Raw genomic sequence first — 15,759 nt, forward strand, 5'->3', positions numbered from 1 at the left:
CTAGTTTATTTTCAGGAATATTTCTCTACTTTCTTAAGCTTTAATTTTTTATGTAAATTCATTTTTAAAATGGAATTAACTTTTTTTCTGATAGTAAAATCAAGGACTATCATGATGAAAAAAATCAGAGACTCTGGAAAATCATAAAGAAAAAAGTAAAAATCGCCTACATTCTTGCTTTTGGACTTACATTAACATTTTTGGATATTTTCTTTTAAATTTTAGCCCTACATGCTGAAGGAATTTTTTGAAGTTTAAAAAATTTTGATTTTTAAGTATCACCTAGTTGGCATTTTTTATTTTAATATATCCTCCAATGATTTTGTGCTTAGAAAATTCTTTCTAATCTAGAGATCAGATCAAGAATAACCTTTAAAGATAGAGCTGTGTGTTTTTGGCTATGAGGCATTAGCATATTATAGCTGATTCAGGAAATTAAGGAAAAAACCAGCCAAATGCTTTCACCTTACCATGAGCATTTATTTTTAACTTTAGATGTTTCAATTGCATGCAAAATTTCCCATCTTTTTCTTTTTATTCATAATTATAAATATCATGTAGCTACATGATCTCTTTAAAAGTTATTTCAAGTGAATACCTACTGGCTTCTCCAATGGCTGTGTCATCTACCTGACCCCATCCCATGATAACCATTTAAGTTGCTTCCATTTTTTTTGTCAAGTGATATTTTGGAACACTGAAGGCCAGCAAAGCAGACTCTCTCACTGTTCCCTGGGGCTGGCTGGAAGGAGATGTGACTTGTGCGTATTTCCTCTTTTCCTCAGAGGAGCCTTGGAAGAAAGTGCTTGAAGAGAATGGTCAGAAAAATGCCAAAGGTAAAATTAGGAGGAGTGAAGCCAGAGATGAAAGCAAACTGAGCTTTTAGGAGAAAGCTGCTTTAGAGAGACAGGCTGTACTATTTAGGTTTTTTCTTTTGTAGCTCCTAAATTGGGCATGAGTTTATAATAATGATTAGACAAAGTGCTTTCTACTTGGTGCCTTTTCTTGGGAGGTGTTTCCCTGTATCAGTTGGTGGTTTTAGGGCAGAAGAGCTGTATTTGGATTCTGCCAATTGCTTGTGCAATGAAGCCACTTTGAAACCTTTGTCTGCAAAATAAAATTAGTAATAGGGCAGGGGCTGGCCCGTAGGCATGGAGAAGTGATGGGAAGAAGCAGGAGTAGCCAGAGAGAGTGCTTGTGGGTCGTCCAGGCCAAGTGAAGAGAGAACTGGCTCTGTAAACCCAGGTTGAAGAGTATTCCTGGGTCTGTTTGTATGGGAGCTTTGGTGAGTGGTGATGATGCGCAAGGATCCTTCCTGCCCCTTCCTGAAGCTCCCAGGGACCCAGTCCTGTGCCTCTGTGTGCACTGAAATATCTGGGCCTCCAAAGCAGGGTCCTCTCTGCCTTCCACTCAGTTCACAGGCCCTAGGAAACCCTGCAGGGCCAAGGTCCAGCCTCCATGGCATCAAAATGTTACTTACCATTCATAGGAGGCACTATGATTTGGAGGACTGCTGTGGATGCGTTCAGCAGACTCAATACATATTTATTAATTTGGAATAATTGTTTTGGGGCTGTCGGTAAAGTCGGCTAGCAACAACCTTTTCTTGTCTTTGAATGATGATCCTTAACCCTTTTTTCTTTCAGCCAGAAATAGAAGCCCTCCTGGTCTGGGTCGGGTGTGTGGTTGGGGGTCTCTCCTGGCCTGGCTTGTGGCATGGAAGTAAGAGTGCTGGGGCGGTCGCGGAGAGAAATGCGATGATGCCCCTGGAGCAGGGCCAGGCACACACACACCGAGCGCTCAGTCACGCGAGGCTGCTGTGATCATAGTAATAATAATAATATTAATAAACGGGAAGTTCAAGGGGCTGGGACGGGCACAGGGTGCACCAGGCCGGGCGCAGGCACGGGGAATCCCAGGACACCCCGGGTGGAGAAGGGTGCGCAGCGGCTGGCGGCCGCGCCGTGCCAAGCGGAGTCAGCCCGGGGTGGAGGGGGGGGCGAGGGGTCCGGTGCGCTCTCCCCGCACCCCTGGTTTTAGCAGCCCATTATCCTCTCCCCGGCCCAGTTCCCAGGCCGTGGGGGTGACTCCCGGGGAAGAGAACCCAGGATCGTCGCGGTCGTCCCCGCCCCGGGGCGGTGTCACCCTGCGCCCCCCCCCCCCCAGTCCTGCGCGCCGCCCGCCCCGCACCTGCGCGCGCCGCTCCCCCCGCCCGCCCAGGCCTGGGCGCCGGGGTGGCCCTTTAAAAGGCCGCCTCCCGTCCAGGGGGGCGGGCGGGGGGCGCTGACCATCGCCCGAGGCCCGGCCCCGCCCCTCCCCGCCCCGGCCCGCGCTCGCCCGCGCACGCTCCGCCCCCCAGTCCGCCGGCGTCTCGGTGCGGCGCGGAGCCGGGGCGCGCGGGGCGCTGCCGGCTGGGGACGCGGATCGGGCCCGCCGCGGGGCGAGGGCTGCGCCGCGATGGCGGAGATGGGCAGCAAGGGGGTGTCGGCGGGGAAGATCGCCAGCAACGTGCAGAAGAAGCTCACCCGCGCGCAGGAGAAGGTGAGCCCGCCGCGCCCGCCGCACACCTAGCTCCCCGCCCCCACCCGCCCCCGGCGCCGGTCCCCGCGACCGCGGCCCCGGGGCCGCCGCCTGCACCCCTGGCGCTCTGGACGGCCTCTGCGGCCGGGGTCCTCCGCGGGGCCCGGAGGGAACGCGGCTGTCGCCGTCCCAGCCCCCACCCCGCCCCAGCGTCGTGTACCCCGCGGCGCGTCTGCGGCCAAGAGCGGCCCACGCACCGGGCGCCTCCGGGTCGCGAGGTCTGGGCGCCCCCCGCCCGGGGGCTGGAGACGAGGGGACCCCCAGCCCTGCCAGGCCGCCCGGACTCGCCGGCGGGGCGGGCGCAGACCCGCGCCTCTCCCCGGGCACCCCGCGCGCCCGCCCCGCCCCGGGCCCCGGGCGCCTCCTGCGCCGCCGACCCCGGCCCCGCCGCTCCGCGTGCTCCTCTCCTGCCGGCGCGGGTCGGGGTCGCCTCCGAGGGGCGCCCGCGCCGACGCTCCGGCCTGCCCGGGAGCCGCGGGCTGCGCGCCCCGCCGGGAGATGCCCGCTGGCCTCGGCGCTTCCGGCGGCCGGGAAGGGGGGCGGCTCGGACTTGGGGGCCCCGCGCCGGCCGGAGGGGGCGCGGCGGGGGCGTGGAGGGCCCGGCTGGGAATCCGGCCGCTTTGCGCCGGGAGTCGCGGCCCCTGGCGTGGGAACTGGGGCCGGGGCACCCCGACGGCGCAGGAAATGTGGGCTGGGGGCGGGGGTCTGCGCGGCTCTGCTCTCTCCCCCTCGCCACCTTCGGGGTATTACGGGGATCACGCCAGCGGCTGACGCCACTTCCCCTGCCGGCTCCGGCTCTGAAACCTGATAGTGCAGAGACTGCGCTCGCGCCTGGGGGGACCCCGGGGTGCCCCTACCCCTGGCGGAGCGGGGCCCTCTCCCGACCGTCGGGAGGCCACGTGGGGACGGAGGGGCTGGCTGGGCCTCCACGGCCAGGCTTGCGGCTGTTTATAAACAATGACTTTTGCAGTTGAGACCTGGGGCTCCCCAAGGATGCGGTCACGTGACTGGGCGGGAGGGGGTGTGTGTGGGGTCGGGGGCGGCGGGCGCTTCCCCTGACTCTGGCTCACGGTCCTGTAGCTCGTCCTTACGGGCCTGGACGCAGGAACCTGAAGGGCCTGCAGCCTGGCTCCAGACCCGGCTGGCCTCCGCTGCCCAGGCCCTTCCCCCGACAGGAGGAGGGAGTGGAGTGCCACAGATAGCTGGCTGGGGGCTGGGAAGGCTGCAGTCGCCCAGGTTGGGGGTGGGGTGGCAGATGCTGCTCCCCACCCTCTTCCCAGCACTGGGTAATCCCTCTAGGTGCCTGGAGCAGGCTGCTCTGGGTGACAGCACTGCCTGCCTCGCAGGGGCCCACGGAAAATGAATGGCAAGCAGGGGGTTAGCTGGACAAGGGCCTGGCCCCACTCCGCGCTGACCTGCTGCGCCCCGGCGACCCTTTAAAGGCTCTTGCTGTGTCCTCTTCACCCTGATGGCCTCGTTTCTGTGGCAGTCTCTTCCAGGCATTTCAGGAGCAGCAGACATGGGCCCTGTTCCCTCCGTGTAAGTGGGATGTGTCATTATTGACCCCACCCCTTTCAGCCCCCTGTGCTGTGGCCATGGGCAGCTGGTCGGTATGGATGTGCGCCTGGGCCAAGGGCTGGCGCCCGCTGAGCCTGCAGGGTTTCGTGACACTGGAGCTTCTTAGTGCCACTCTGCCCTGGGTGCTGGGTTAGCAGCAGCCAGAGCAACGGGGCAGGTCTGCTGGCTGCATCTCTGAAAGCAGCCTTTCTTTCCTGCCTGCCCTTGGGCTCTGCCCCATCCACACCAGTCTGTCCTTTTTGCCGTTCTGTGGCACGGAGCCTGTCACGCCCAGGTGCCCCTGACTCGGCTGCCCTCTTAGCTTGGTCTGGCTGCATTCAGGGCCAGCTTGCACTGTCGGTGGTGTTACAGGCACACATCCCTCCCATCCCCTAACCCGTCACATCAGTGAATAATGAGGCAATGTCCTGTTTTTCTAGAAGGCTATTTCCTGATCTAGGATAAGCAGGGCTTTGTGCTAGATAGTGTAGATACCAGATAGCATCCCCGTAGACGGGTCTCCTCTCCTCCCTCGATTTCTGCACTTCCCTTTCAACCCAAACACCACCAGGATTCACTGGGTGACATTGTGGTCAAGGAGAGCTAGCGCTCCTCTGCCCTCCTGGCTTGGCATCACTCATCCACCTGCCTGCCTCCTGCGTTGCTCTGGGCGCTCCCGGAGGCCATGGTGTTCACCTGGCCCCAGCCCATGTTGAGTAACTGTTATGAACAAATTGGCTGGGGAGCCTGGCACAGGCCTGTGGGCGGTCTGAGTGGTGAGGCTGCTTTACCATGTTCCCTCATTTAGCATATCCTGCCTGGATACTTCCCCTGTGCTGGTCCTGGGTGCAGCCTGTGGGGGGAGGGGGTACGCAGGGTTCTGTGCTGATTGTTCTCCGGCCCCTGGTGTAAGGAGGGCATGGGATGACATCAGCAGGGGCAGCCAGCATGTCTGTCCCTGCTGCAACTAGCCCCAGTTATCCCCAGAGTGCCGGTGCTGTGTGCCTGAAGCCCAGGCCCATGGGCGCCATGAGGTCATCTTCTCACAGTGTTTGGCTTGCTGGACCCTGTATAAATGTCTATGTCCATTTTTGGGCCTCAGAACGGTGGCTGGGCAGAGTCAGCTTTGGGTGGAACTGGATCAGATGACAGAGAGGATTAGAGTTGGCGGGCCGGGCCCCTGGGCAGTGGTTGGCATGGGATGCTTGGGGAGAAGGGACAGCTGGAGGTAGGAGTGAATCTGGCCTCCCGGCCCTGTGATCCACCGCCCAGAAGTTGTCGTGGAGTGTGCTCGGGGGAGCGGGCCTGGTACTGGTGGAACAGGGCTGAGGATGAGCACAGGAGAAAGGCCCAGCAGGGTGTGTTCACGTTCTCTCTCTCCCCCCCATGGGGTGCTGGCCCTGATCCTGCTGGGAGGGGCGCAGGCTGCTTGGTGGGGAGTCCAGCTGGGGGATGTGGGGTTCAGGGCTGTGAGTGGACACACAGCACAGGCCTGGAGGAACAGATGCTTGCTAGAGGAAGGCCCAGTGGCAGTTATTTATAGAGCCCTGACACATGGCCAGGGCAGTGCTGCTCATCTAGGGATCAGGGTCTCTTCACGCAGGAGCCATGTGGCGGCCTCCACGGGGGGAGCTGGCCTTGTCCTCACGGCTGCTATATGAATAGCCATGCCCTGCCTGGAAGCCCCCCTAGGCCCCTGGAGGGTCTCTGAGGCCCCAGGCGCCTTCCACCTCCCTTCTTGCCCTGTCTCCAGTGATAGTCGCTCACCTCCACCCACATTCTCTCTTTCTCTCTTCAGGTCAGGGCCTGTCCTTGTTCCTGAGAAGCTGAGCCCTTTTCCTGCTCCTTTCTTGTCCGGCCCTGTGCTGTCTCTTCCTCTCTTCCTCCATATTGTCTTACTCTCTTCCTCCGGTCTACATAAACTTTTTTGTATCCCTCCAGTTTGGGCTCATTTACTTATGTAGATGAGCTCGAACTGACTCATGCAGATGAGCCCGAACTGACTTGTGTAGATGGCTCATCTCGCTTGCTGGAGGACACTCCTGAGTGTATCTTCCCAAAGCGGGGTGTATATGGGGGAGGTGGACGTTGAACTAAGGAATGAGAGCAAGAGTGGGTCGGAAGCACATCCTGCAGATGTCTCTGGTCCAGCAGCCCCTGAGTGGGGTGCAGAGGCCTAGCCTGCTGCTTCATGGGAGGGCTCACTGTCAGGCAAAGGCTGTTCTACCCATGGGCCTGTAGAGGTCAGTAACTCCTGGGCTTCGTGGGCCAAGAGAAGGTTCTCAGGAGGGACAGGTATGGGTCAAGGTGAAGGGTGAGAGTGACCATCTTAAGAGAGGGGCGTCAGCACTGTGGGGGTGGCCGGAGTTAGGTTTGGGTCAGATACAGTTTTGAATGCAGGGGACATGTTTGTATCCCACAGAATCTCAGAGAAACTGAGGTTTCAACCCTTCTCCCCCTTTACTCACAAATGACTTTGTCCAATTCCCCTTCTCACCTTTGCTGCCTGGTTTCTGACCTTGTCCTGGACAGGTGATGGCAGCCCCACTCTAGCATCCTTATAAGCTGCGTGATTCGGACAATGTGAGGCGAATGCCCTAGTCACTCCCTCTGGCCTTTACCCAAGAGCCAGGCCTTACATAGTTCTTTGACCATGATATTTAAGGATTCCTGGGTCCTACCCTGTACAGGCCTTTTGTCTTGCCATAGAAGAGAAGGCCCCACAGTGCCAGAGAACGCGTGGGTTTGGCGGGCAGGCTGTCCAGGTCTTCCACTGGGCCTTCCTGAGCCCTGTTTCCTCATGTATAAGTGGGGGTAGTCATGGTCTTCTTCACATGTCCATGGTAGAGAGTGAGGCCTCTGACAAGCACCCAGCCCCTAGCAAGTGCTCACACGGTGCGAAGCGGTACAATGAGCCTGCACTGCAGCTCAGGCCCAGCCCAGGCCTCTCCCCAGCCCTCACCTGGGAGTGTCCGTTGCAGCTCTGTGGACAGCTAATCCAGGCTGAGCCTTAGCTGGTCAGGGTTTACGATGCCCATTCCTGGGTGTGTGGGGGGTGGGGTGCCCGAGTGCCTGCAGCAGGAGAGGGCTTGGACTCAGAACCACATAGTTCCAGGGTGACTCCTGACCCAGGGCAAGTTTTCTCCTTTCTGTGCTTCACTTTGGCCAACAGCACAGGGATCGTGGGTTTGCTTATTCTTTCATTTATTTGTGAAACACACACTGAGTCCCCCCTCTGTGCTGGGCACTGTTCTGAGGATGGGTGAGACCGGGGTGAATGAAACCAAGCCTCTGCCCTTAGGGAGCCTACATTTTATCTGGGGAGCCAAGGGAGAGAATGCCAGCTACCATGGCAGGTGGTTATAGGATCGGTGTGGCTGGGGTTTTCTGCAGTGGGATGGATTGCTGACTTCGCCTTTTGCCAGCATCCCCTATCTGACCCTGCTACCGGAGCCCTGAGCTGGGGACTCAGGTGAACGTGACACTCACACAGTGTAAGGGGGATTTGATGGTGGGAGGGCACCTGGGGGGTGCGGAGGGCTTCCTGTTGGGTGTCACCTGGCATGTTGTGTTTTTTTGAAGCTGCCTCTTCGGCAGGTCTTAGAATGAAGGCTGCAAAGAAAAGGACACCAGTGCTTCAGTCATTCAGCAGGGTGCTGAGAGGGGGCAGGCCTGGGCAGATGCAGCATGGCTGGTTGGGGCTCTTGCCCAGGAGGTAGGATGGGCCGTGGGAGGGGCCCCTGAAAGTGGAGGGAAAGGCAGCAAAGATGGCCCCTACTGGGGGGTTGCGGGGGCATTTGCAGGATTTTCACATCAAGCAGTGCCTCGGTGTGGTAGAGGGCACCCAGGCCCTCGCCCCATGAGTTACGACCCTTGGGCAAGTCACGTTGATCTTTGCGAGCCTCAGTTTCCTGAGATAGGGGTGTGTGCTGTGGGGAGGTGGTCCAGACCTGCCGGGGAGCTGCTGACAAAGGCTGGGCCTGTGGTTCTGCTCCCTAAAGGCACCATTTTTGTGCTGTTGAGGGGTACCCTCCTGGGGCCTGACTGGCATGCAGGCCCCCTGGACCTCCCCAGAGAGGCCTCACTGTTCTGTACTGGGCCAGAAGTGGGCTTCATGTCTGGGGTGGACAGGGTCACGGCTGGGGAATTGGGAAGAGAAAGGCAGGATCTTCTCATCCCAAGGGAAAGTGTTGTCAAATGCAGACTGAATAACAACAGCTGTGGGTTACTGCGCCCTCCCAGTGCAGGTGCTTGGGAAAAGTTCTCCTTCAATGCCCACTCAGTAGGGAAAAGTGAGGTTGAGCAGGGGTGTGACTTGCCCTAGGCCTATCCTGGCCCTCCTTCTGGGTTGTCACCTCTCCTGTTACCCTTGGGGGCTGGGAAAAGGCTGAGACATGCAAATAGATGCTTGTCTCCATGAAGCCCTCTAAGGCCTATCTGTGGGGGGCTCATTGGCAGATTTTAGTCCCCAGGAGTTTCTTTCTCCTCCTGGATCTCTACCTGGGAATGCAGCCTCTCCCCTTCCAGAATGTGTGGTGGGCTGGGGAAGGGGATGGGGCTTCCTGATGCAGGTCTTAGAGACAGCAGTTCCTGCTTGCAAACAAGGACATACAAGGTTCTCTCTGTGTGTGTGTGTGTGTGTGTGTGTGTGTGTGTGTTTCTAAATATAAAATCTGCATCCAGCTGATTCAATATAAAGAAACACCTTTTATTCTGAGATTGCATCTATTTTTATGTTGTTGCGACAGAGTTTCTTTTATAAAATGATGATAATACCAGTTGTTCCTTGATGTTCTTGGGGAGGAAGTTGTCATGCCCCTGACCACACACACTCTGGGAAGACTTCATGGTGTGGGAGCTAAAGGCCTAGGACTCGCTGCTTCTGGGGTTCTCTGTTCCACTCTGTGACTGACCCCATGAAGCAAGGAGGCCGCTGTTCTGGGTCCAGGCTGAAGGCACGCCCTGGCAGCCTGGGGGACCTGGGCTTCACTCCACAGCAGCTTCTCCCACAGCAGAATGACTCAGGGGCTTACCTGAGCAGGGGCTGCAGTGTCTGAGTGCAGAAACCTGGGTGCTCGGGAGCAGTAACTGGGCTGGGGCGGAGGCCACAGTATGGAGGGAGAGCTGGAGATGGGGCCTGGACTGCTGTGGTGCCCCAGTGCTATGACTGATTCTGGGGGCATGGTAGGCTCTCCACTGCTGCCTCTGTCCTGTGAAGGCCAGTGAGCTGCAGATAACTCCCCCTCTGCAATGTGAGGGTCCAGCTTAAGGCAGAAGGCTGCAGTGATGCGGGGCCGCAGCTGCATCATGGGGCCACCAGCAGCACGGGCTACTGCGTCGTGGGCTAGGTGTGCGTGGGCGGCTGGTGGCAGCATCCGCCACAGGACTGGGGGAAGGGACTCCGGGCTGGACTGGGCTCTCAGGCCTTCGGAGGCCCTGCACTCCACCCCATCTTGGAGCCCCTGGGGCACCTTCCTGGGGGCATAGCCTTGGTGGGGGATGCTCAGTTTCTCACACTGAATAAGCAACCAGAGACTGTGATGACTGTATTGACTGTGCTGTCATTCTCCTGCTTTTTGGCTTGCCCACTGTGGAGCCAGCAGGCGGGGTGCTGAGGGTATTCACAGAAGGATCTTCCCCTGCCCTCAGAGGAGGTGGCATCCGAGCTAGACTTGAGGGCAAAAGAGGTAGGTCGTGGGTGGGGAGGGACGAGGTCTGCGTGGGAAAAGATAGGTGGAGGGGGGACCAGGCCCTTGTGGGCTGTGAGGGACTGACAGGAGCCCCTACCCGTACAGTTTTCTTCTTCAGGCGTTGCCTGAGTCGTTCATCTTTCACCCAGTGATTCACCGTTGCTATGGGAGGTCCCCTGGCTTTTTGATGAAGAGGAGGAAGCTGGGGTTGTGGAGGATGAGTCCCCGAGTCCCCTGAGGGAGTGGTCTTGGCTTTGGGCAGGTTAGAATCCAGCCGTGCCCACAGCAGAATGACTCAGGGGCTTACCTGAGGCAGCAGGGGGTCTTAGTCAGGGCTGCTGTCCTGGAGGCCCCCCCAGACCTGGCAAGGCTGATGTGTATACAGTATCCATCACTGGCATAGCTGCTGCTTCTCTTTTCTGCATCTCTGCTTGAAGCCCCAAGGGCATGCCAACGGTGGGGTACACAACCTGGAGAGCTTGACAGCTTTGGGGCTGTCAGTAAATCTGTTCACCTCTCTTGTAGGCATCCCGTGGAGGCCAGGCTATTGACCAGTTGACTTTGTGGGCGTCTCCTTGTTCCTGAGTCAGGCAGGGGAGGGGTCCTCAGAGATAGAAAGGTCATGCCAACTGGTGGGGACCCCAGACCCCAATTGAGACTTCAGGGGGAGGTGTGGACAACTGTAAGGTAATGTGAGGACGGAGATGTGAGGCATGGGCAGTGCTGGTCAGTGAGGGAGGTGGGGCTTCCATGGAGGCCTGAGGCTTGAGGCACTTTGCAGAGGTTGTGGGGCCAGAAGGGGGTGAGGTGACAGGTGAGCCTTTGCCAGTCCAGCCTCTTTTTCCAACAGCTGCTGCTGCTTTCTTTGGACCCTTTGCTCAGCTGGCCTCTCAGGACTATCTCCAACATGCCTGAGCCCTGGGCTAGCCTGGGCACGCCATCGGGCCCTAGGGACAGACCTGGCCAGGGTGAGGCCCCTCCCACTCCTGCCTGCTCCCCCTCCCGTGGCTCCCCTGTTTCCCTGTTCTGCTATGGTGTCGGCTCTCTTAGGATGCCATCCAGTCAATTGATAGCTATCGGTGGTAAAGATACAGGTGATGGGGGAGAGGAGGGTGCCAACCCCAGCTGGCTCTGGGTGAAGGCAGGAATAGGGGCAAGGGGAGAAGAAAGTTCAAGGGGATGCGTGGGAGGGCAGACCCCAGGCAAGAGAGGAAGAGTGTGGGCCGAGGCCTATTCTGGGGCCCACAGGCAAGCTGTACACTGTGAACTGAGCCCTGTGTCTGTGACTGGGAACCAGAGTTCCTTCCCTTCCTGCCTTGCTGCCTTGTGAGGTATTCAAGAAGAAGTGAATGTGAGGGGGCCTGGCCCGTTGGAGGTAGGAGTTCTGACACCAGTGTTCTTTGCCAAGGAGCATTTTGAGGAAGCCCCTGAAAACTGTTAAAAAATTACAAACTGCTAAAAAAACAAAACAAAGTTAAATTGATTACAGTTGGCCAGTCGGCGCACATGGCACAGCAGACCTTTCCCGTCGCGCCCGCTGCTCCCCTTTGCAGTGTGTTTCGTCAGTCTGCTTGTTCTGTGCACTGCTCTGTCTCTGGTGAGTCCTCTCACCCCCCTGCACATCTGACCTGTACCCCGGTTCTTGTATAAATAAATAAATGTTAAATTTTTTTTTAAGATTTTATTGACTTTAGTCAATGATTTGTGAAAGGGACAGCATCGCATAGCATAGAGACAGACCACCTCCAAGAGCTTTTATAGGCAGAAGAGAAGGGGGGCAAAGAAATTCTACTAGTAAAAAGCGGGTAGGTCAAGGCAAGGTCACTTTCCTTTCCGGGAGACTGAGGTCTGTTAGGTAGGTGTCCTCCTGTGTGCGTTCAGGTAATTCCTGATTGACCGGTTTAAGATTCCATTTCTGGGAGAGCCAAAACTGTCATTACATCTTGGTTTGGTGACATGGGATTTAGCCTAAGGGATTCCATTTTGGGTCTTTTGTTTCTAACAGAACTCACAGATTTGAACCATTCTGGTTTTTGTGTTTTGAGCTGTTTGTCTTTGCTCATGACAGGATTCTTAAAATTGAACTGTAACATACATTTTTGTTTCCTTTTCCTGTAGAGACTGAAAAGCTAAATTGGGAGGTGTATTACCTTCCCTAGGGTATGTCAGGCCCTCTGGCCAGAGTATAATTGAATCAGGTTTGGGGTGAGCAAATGATTCCCGCTGGGCTCTGGTCTGAGGGGCCAGAGGAGGGGTATGGAGCTGGAGGCATTCATTCATTCATTCTCATGCATGCATGCATTCGTTCTAGGAGTCTGCTGTGCAGCAAAGAGCACAGGCTTGAGAGCCCTGGGTTGAACCCTACTAGGCCACCCAGCCTTATTGTGCCCTTCTGGGAAGTGGGAAGCAATTCTCCATTCGGTGACATAAAGGGAACTCCTGGACTCCTATACGTGATAATGGCCATGCTGAGCTCCTGCTGCGTCCAGCTGGGCCTAGGTGGTTGAGGAGAAGAGGACACGGTGGCATTTGTAATTAACTAGGACCTGTTGCCATTTCTCATTTGTTTCTCTGGTCACCTGTGAAGTAGGCAAAACTGGATCATTTGGCAGAAAGAATGCTGGAGGTTCAGGAAACTCTGGGGTTTCCTCCCTTCTAGTCATCAGACTTGGCCCCAGGGTGATCTTTCGTGGGTGCTGCCACCCCCACCCATGAATCCAGGGAGTGGAGGGCGGTGCAGATGCTGGGAAGTGACAAAGAGTAAATTGTGTGCTGAAGCGTTTTCAAATGAAAATCCATGTGTGTGGGCCGCCTGGGGGGTGAACACCTGGGGTGTATGTGTATAGGGGGAAGGGTGGGACCCCTGGTGGGCCCTGGCACATGGGAGGTGAAGGTCTACCCACAGAGCTGACCCTTCACTGTGTTAAAGAGGCCCCCAGGTCCCCAGTGACTCCCTCTGTGAGGGCGGTGGAGAATGGAGGTAGGTGCCTGCGGAATCAAGGGACCTGGCCGGTCAGGGTCAGATTTGAATGGAGCTGGCCTCAGGGTACCGGGAGAGCCGGGCACACATACCATGGTTCGTACCTTCCAGGAAGAGTTGTGGGGGGAGCCTGGAATGGGGGAGACTTAAGGGCAAATTGATGGCCAGGAATACAAACTAAGTCTTCATTTAAACTGAGAAACAGAATCCACCAGTAGTTGGATGTATTTGCTGAACCTGAGTTGGAACCCAAATAATGCTGTTTTTCTTAAATAGTAACTGAGCTAGGGGGTTATTTAAGTGTGTCAACCGCCCCCCCCCCGCCCGGATTCAATAGACCAGTTCTGGAAGTGGGCCTGACTGAGCTGCAGTGTCAACACCTACCCCCCATTGAACAGCCCAGCCCTCCTGGCGGGGTAGGCTTTGGGCCTGGACAAGGCCACAACTGAGGGGGACCCCGTGCCCTTCTTGGGGGGCAGTGCTGCCCTGGATCTGGGGGACCAGGCAGGTGTCTCCCCCAGTAATCTGATGCCGGTGCTGTCAGCCTGGGACACTGCGGCAGGGTCCTGCAGTGCGGTGTGGGCCACAGGGCCCGGTGGGAGGGCTGAGTCAACGCTGGTCGGCAGCACCACTGACCTGGAAGCCTGCATCCCGTTCAGAATGCTCAGGTCACCCTGCCCATGGTGCACGCCAAGAGACCAGAGGAGGCTGCCCCCAATTTCTGCAGCCTGGGCAGTGCCACTCCCGATCTAGGCAGCTGAGAGGGAGGCTACCAGGCAGCCACACTGGGCGGGGGTGGGGGTGGTGGTTCCTGGGATCTTGTATATGACCGGGGCTCTGGCAGGGCAGCCCCTAGCACACTTCCTGGGCACGTGAGGACCTGGAAGTGACCACTGGGACTGGTGTCGTGTCTGTGTGTTTGCTAGGTGTGTAAGGCTGGCTGGGGGCTGTTAAGAGCTAATTCTGGACATCAGCTGCTTTGAAAAACAAAAATAACAACAATAACCAAAATGATAGTACTAACACGCTTGGAAAAATACCACATCTTTGCTCCTTTAGCTGCTGCCTCATAGCTCCATTTTCATGTATGTGCACGTGGAGGATTCTGATGGGTAACATGTGTGAATCACCCAGCTGCACATTTAGATTGGGCTTCTCACCAGGAACGGACAAATGCAAACAGCTGAGGGATCCAGTGGGACAAGCCTCGTGCTTGGGGTGGAGTCTGAGAAGGCTGCCTGGAGGAGGCGATGTGCAGGGCCAGCATGACCTGGCATCAGTGGGAAGTGGGGTTTCCTAGTGTAGACTGTGGGGGTGCCCATGGTCAGATCTGTGCTTGGCAGATGGGTGAGCAGGGCCTTCACCTCCTCTGTGCGGTTCTGGCTTGGTGCTCTGCTGCTCCTCTGCACAGGCTGTTCCCCCACAAAACTCAGGAGCAGGTGATGAAGGGTGGGTGGGAGGCGGGTGGGCTGAGGGGCAGATTCCTGCCCTGTGTTGATGCCCAGTGTCCTGGAGCCTGGGCTGAGAATAGCTCCCACAGTTGCATGGAGAGAACAGGTGGGGCCCTGGGGGTGACTGTGCTGACATCTGTGAACAGGTGGTTGGGGGCTGGGCCTCAGTGGGATCTGGTCTATCCTTTGAAGGCCCACCCAGCCCTGCAGAAGAGGCCAGCGGGTACCTTGTGTCCCCGCCTGCTTGGCCCCCCCCCCGGGGGGTGCGTCCTCTCCTAGCCTCTCTATGAAGTGGGCTGTACGTACGCAGGCTCGGCACTGGGTTGTCCACTGCCAGGCCCATCCCAGGGCTGTTCATGGTGACCACTGCTGGTCCTAAGAGGCTGGTACTTAGGGCTGCTGTCTTCCTGGAGCCTTGGCCATTTTACTCTTTTACTGGATGGGAGGGGATCATGGGAGAGGGTGGTGAGGGGCGGGCTTGCCAGGGTCCCGTGGGCAAAGAGGCTGCTGGGAGGAGGTTGGGTCTGGAGAGGGAGGCGGGTAGGAGGAACTTGCTGTCCACTAGCGATGTCGTGAGAGCGTAAGCCGGGATGAGTCATGGGGAGCAGGTGCTCTGAAGGCAGCACCCAGAGAGGCGAGGCGTGTGTGGGCTGGGGGTGGGGACTAGGGCGGAGAGGCTGCCAGAGCTTTCTGGCTTGGGTGGGAGGAATCTCAGGTCTGTTGAGGGGCCAGGGGGCAGGAAGGAAATCAGCCTGTGCTAGGCCGTGTTCTCCACACAAGCTCATGTCATCTGAACACTCCCTCCAGGGGTCTTGCTTCCATTTCACTGATGAGGCTCAGAACTCAGCAGGGTGAAGTTCCCTGACTAGGGGTGCACAGCCCAGGCCTGCCCCCATCTCTCTTGCCTTGGTGGCCTCTCCACTAGAAGGGGTGCAGGTCAGGGGGTGCGCCTCCTTCCCAGCTGTCCAGGCCAGATACTCGGAGCTGGTCACACCCTGCACTGGTCAGCAGAGTGGGAGTGACTGCGGGGGTGGGTGGGCAGGAAGTGGGGGTGCCAGACCATGGGGTGTGCCCTGGCTGCCCCAGGCTTCCTGGCCGCTGCTTTCCCACCTTCCTCTCCCCAGCTTTCCCACCTTCCTCCTGATTCTCTGCATTCCTCAAACACACCAGGCCTTCCCCTCAGGTGTTAAGTCCCCTCAGGTGTTAAGTCCCCTAGGGTGTCCGCCTCGGGTGTTTCCATCCCTGGCAATGACAGCTCTTTTCCTCATTGCTCAAACCCTGGGGTCCCCTTCAGTTCTTTGTCACCCCACATTCGACCACTCGTCAACTGTCTGTTGCTCTCTCCTGCATCCTTTCAGTCTTCCTCTAAGGGCTCCCTGCGCCACCCTGCCTTGCTGTCTGTCCCTGCTCAGCTGCCTGGGAGCCTCCAAGTTCTGGATCAGCCCAAGCTCCCCAGGTGCTCCTTTTCCTGCTGGGTCTGCAATGCCGGAGTCTTGCCGGG

At 57.5% G+C, this 15,759-nt stretch overlaps 1 protein-coding gene across 1 annotated transcript in view; it reads left to right on the forward strand.

Annotated features, from left to right (window-relative positions):
- Window positions 1–2,457: 2,457 nt before the first annotated feature.
- Window positions 2,458–15,759, forward strand: part of BIN1 (bridging integrator 1) — a gene marked incomplete at its 5' end in the record, with an annotated part of 52,184 nt that continues 38,882 nt past the window's right edge. Inside the window, one exon of the mRNA XM_084253820.1 lies at window positions 2,458–2,541. Coding sequence (XP_084109946.1) covers window positions 2,458–2,541 — 84 coding nt within the window. The remainder of the gene's footprint in view (window positions 2,542–15,759) is intronic.

The sequence above is a fragment of the Talpa europaea genome (genome assembly GCF_964194135.1).
Source record: "Talpa europaea genome assembly, chromosome: 1".
NCBI classification, from domain to species: domain Eukaryota; kingdom Metazoa; phylum Chordata; class Mammalia; order Eulipotyphla; family Talpidae; genus Talpa; species Talpa europaea.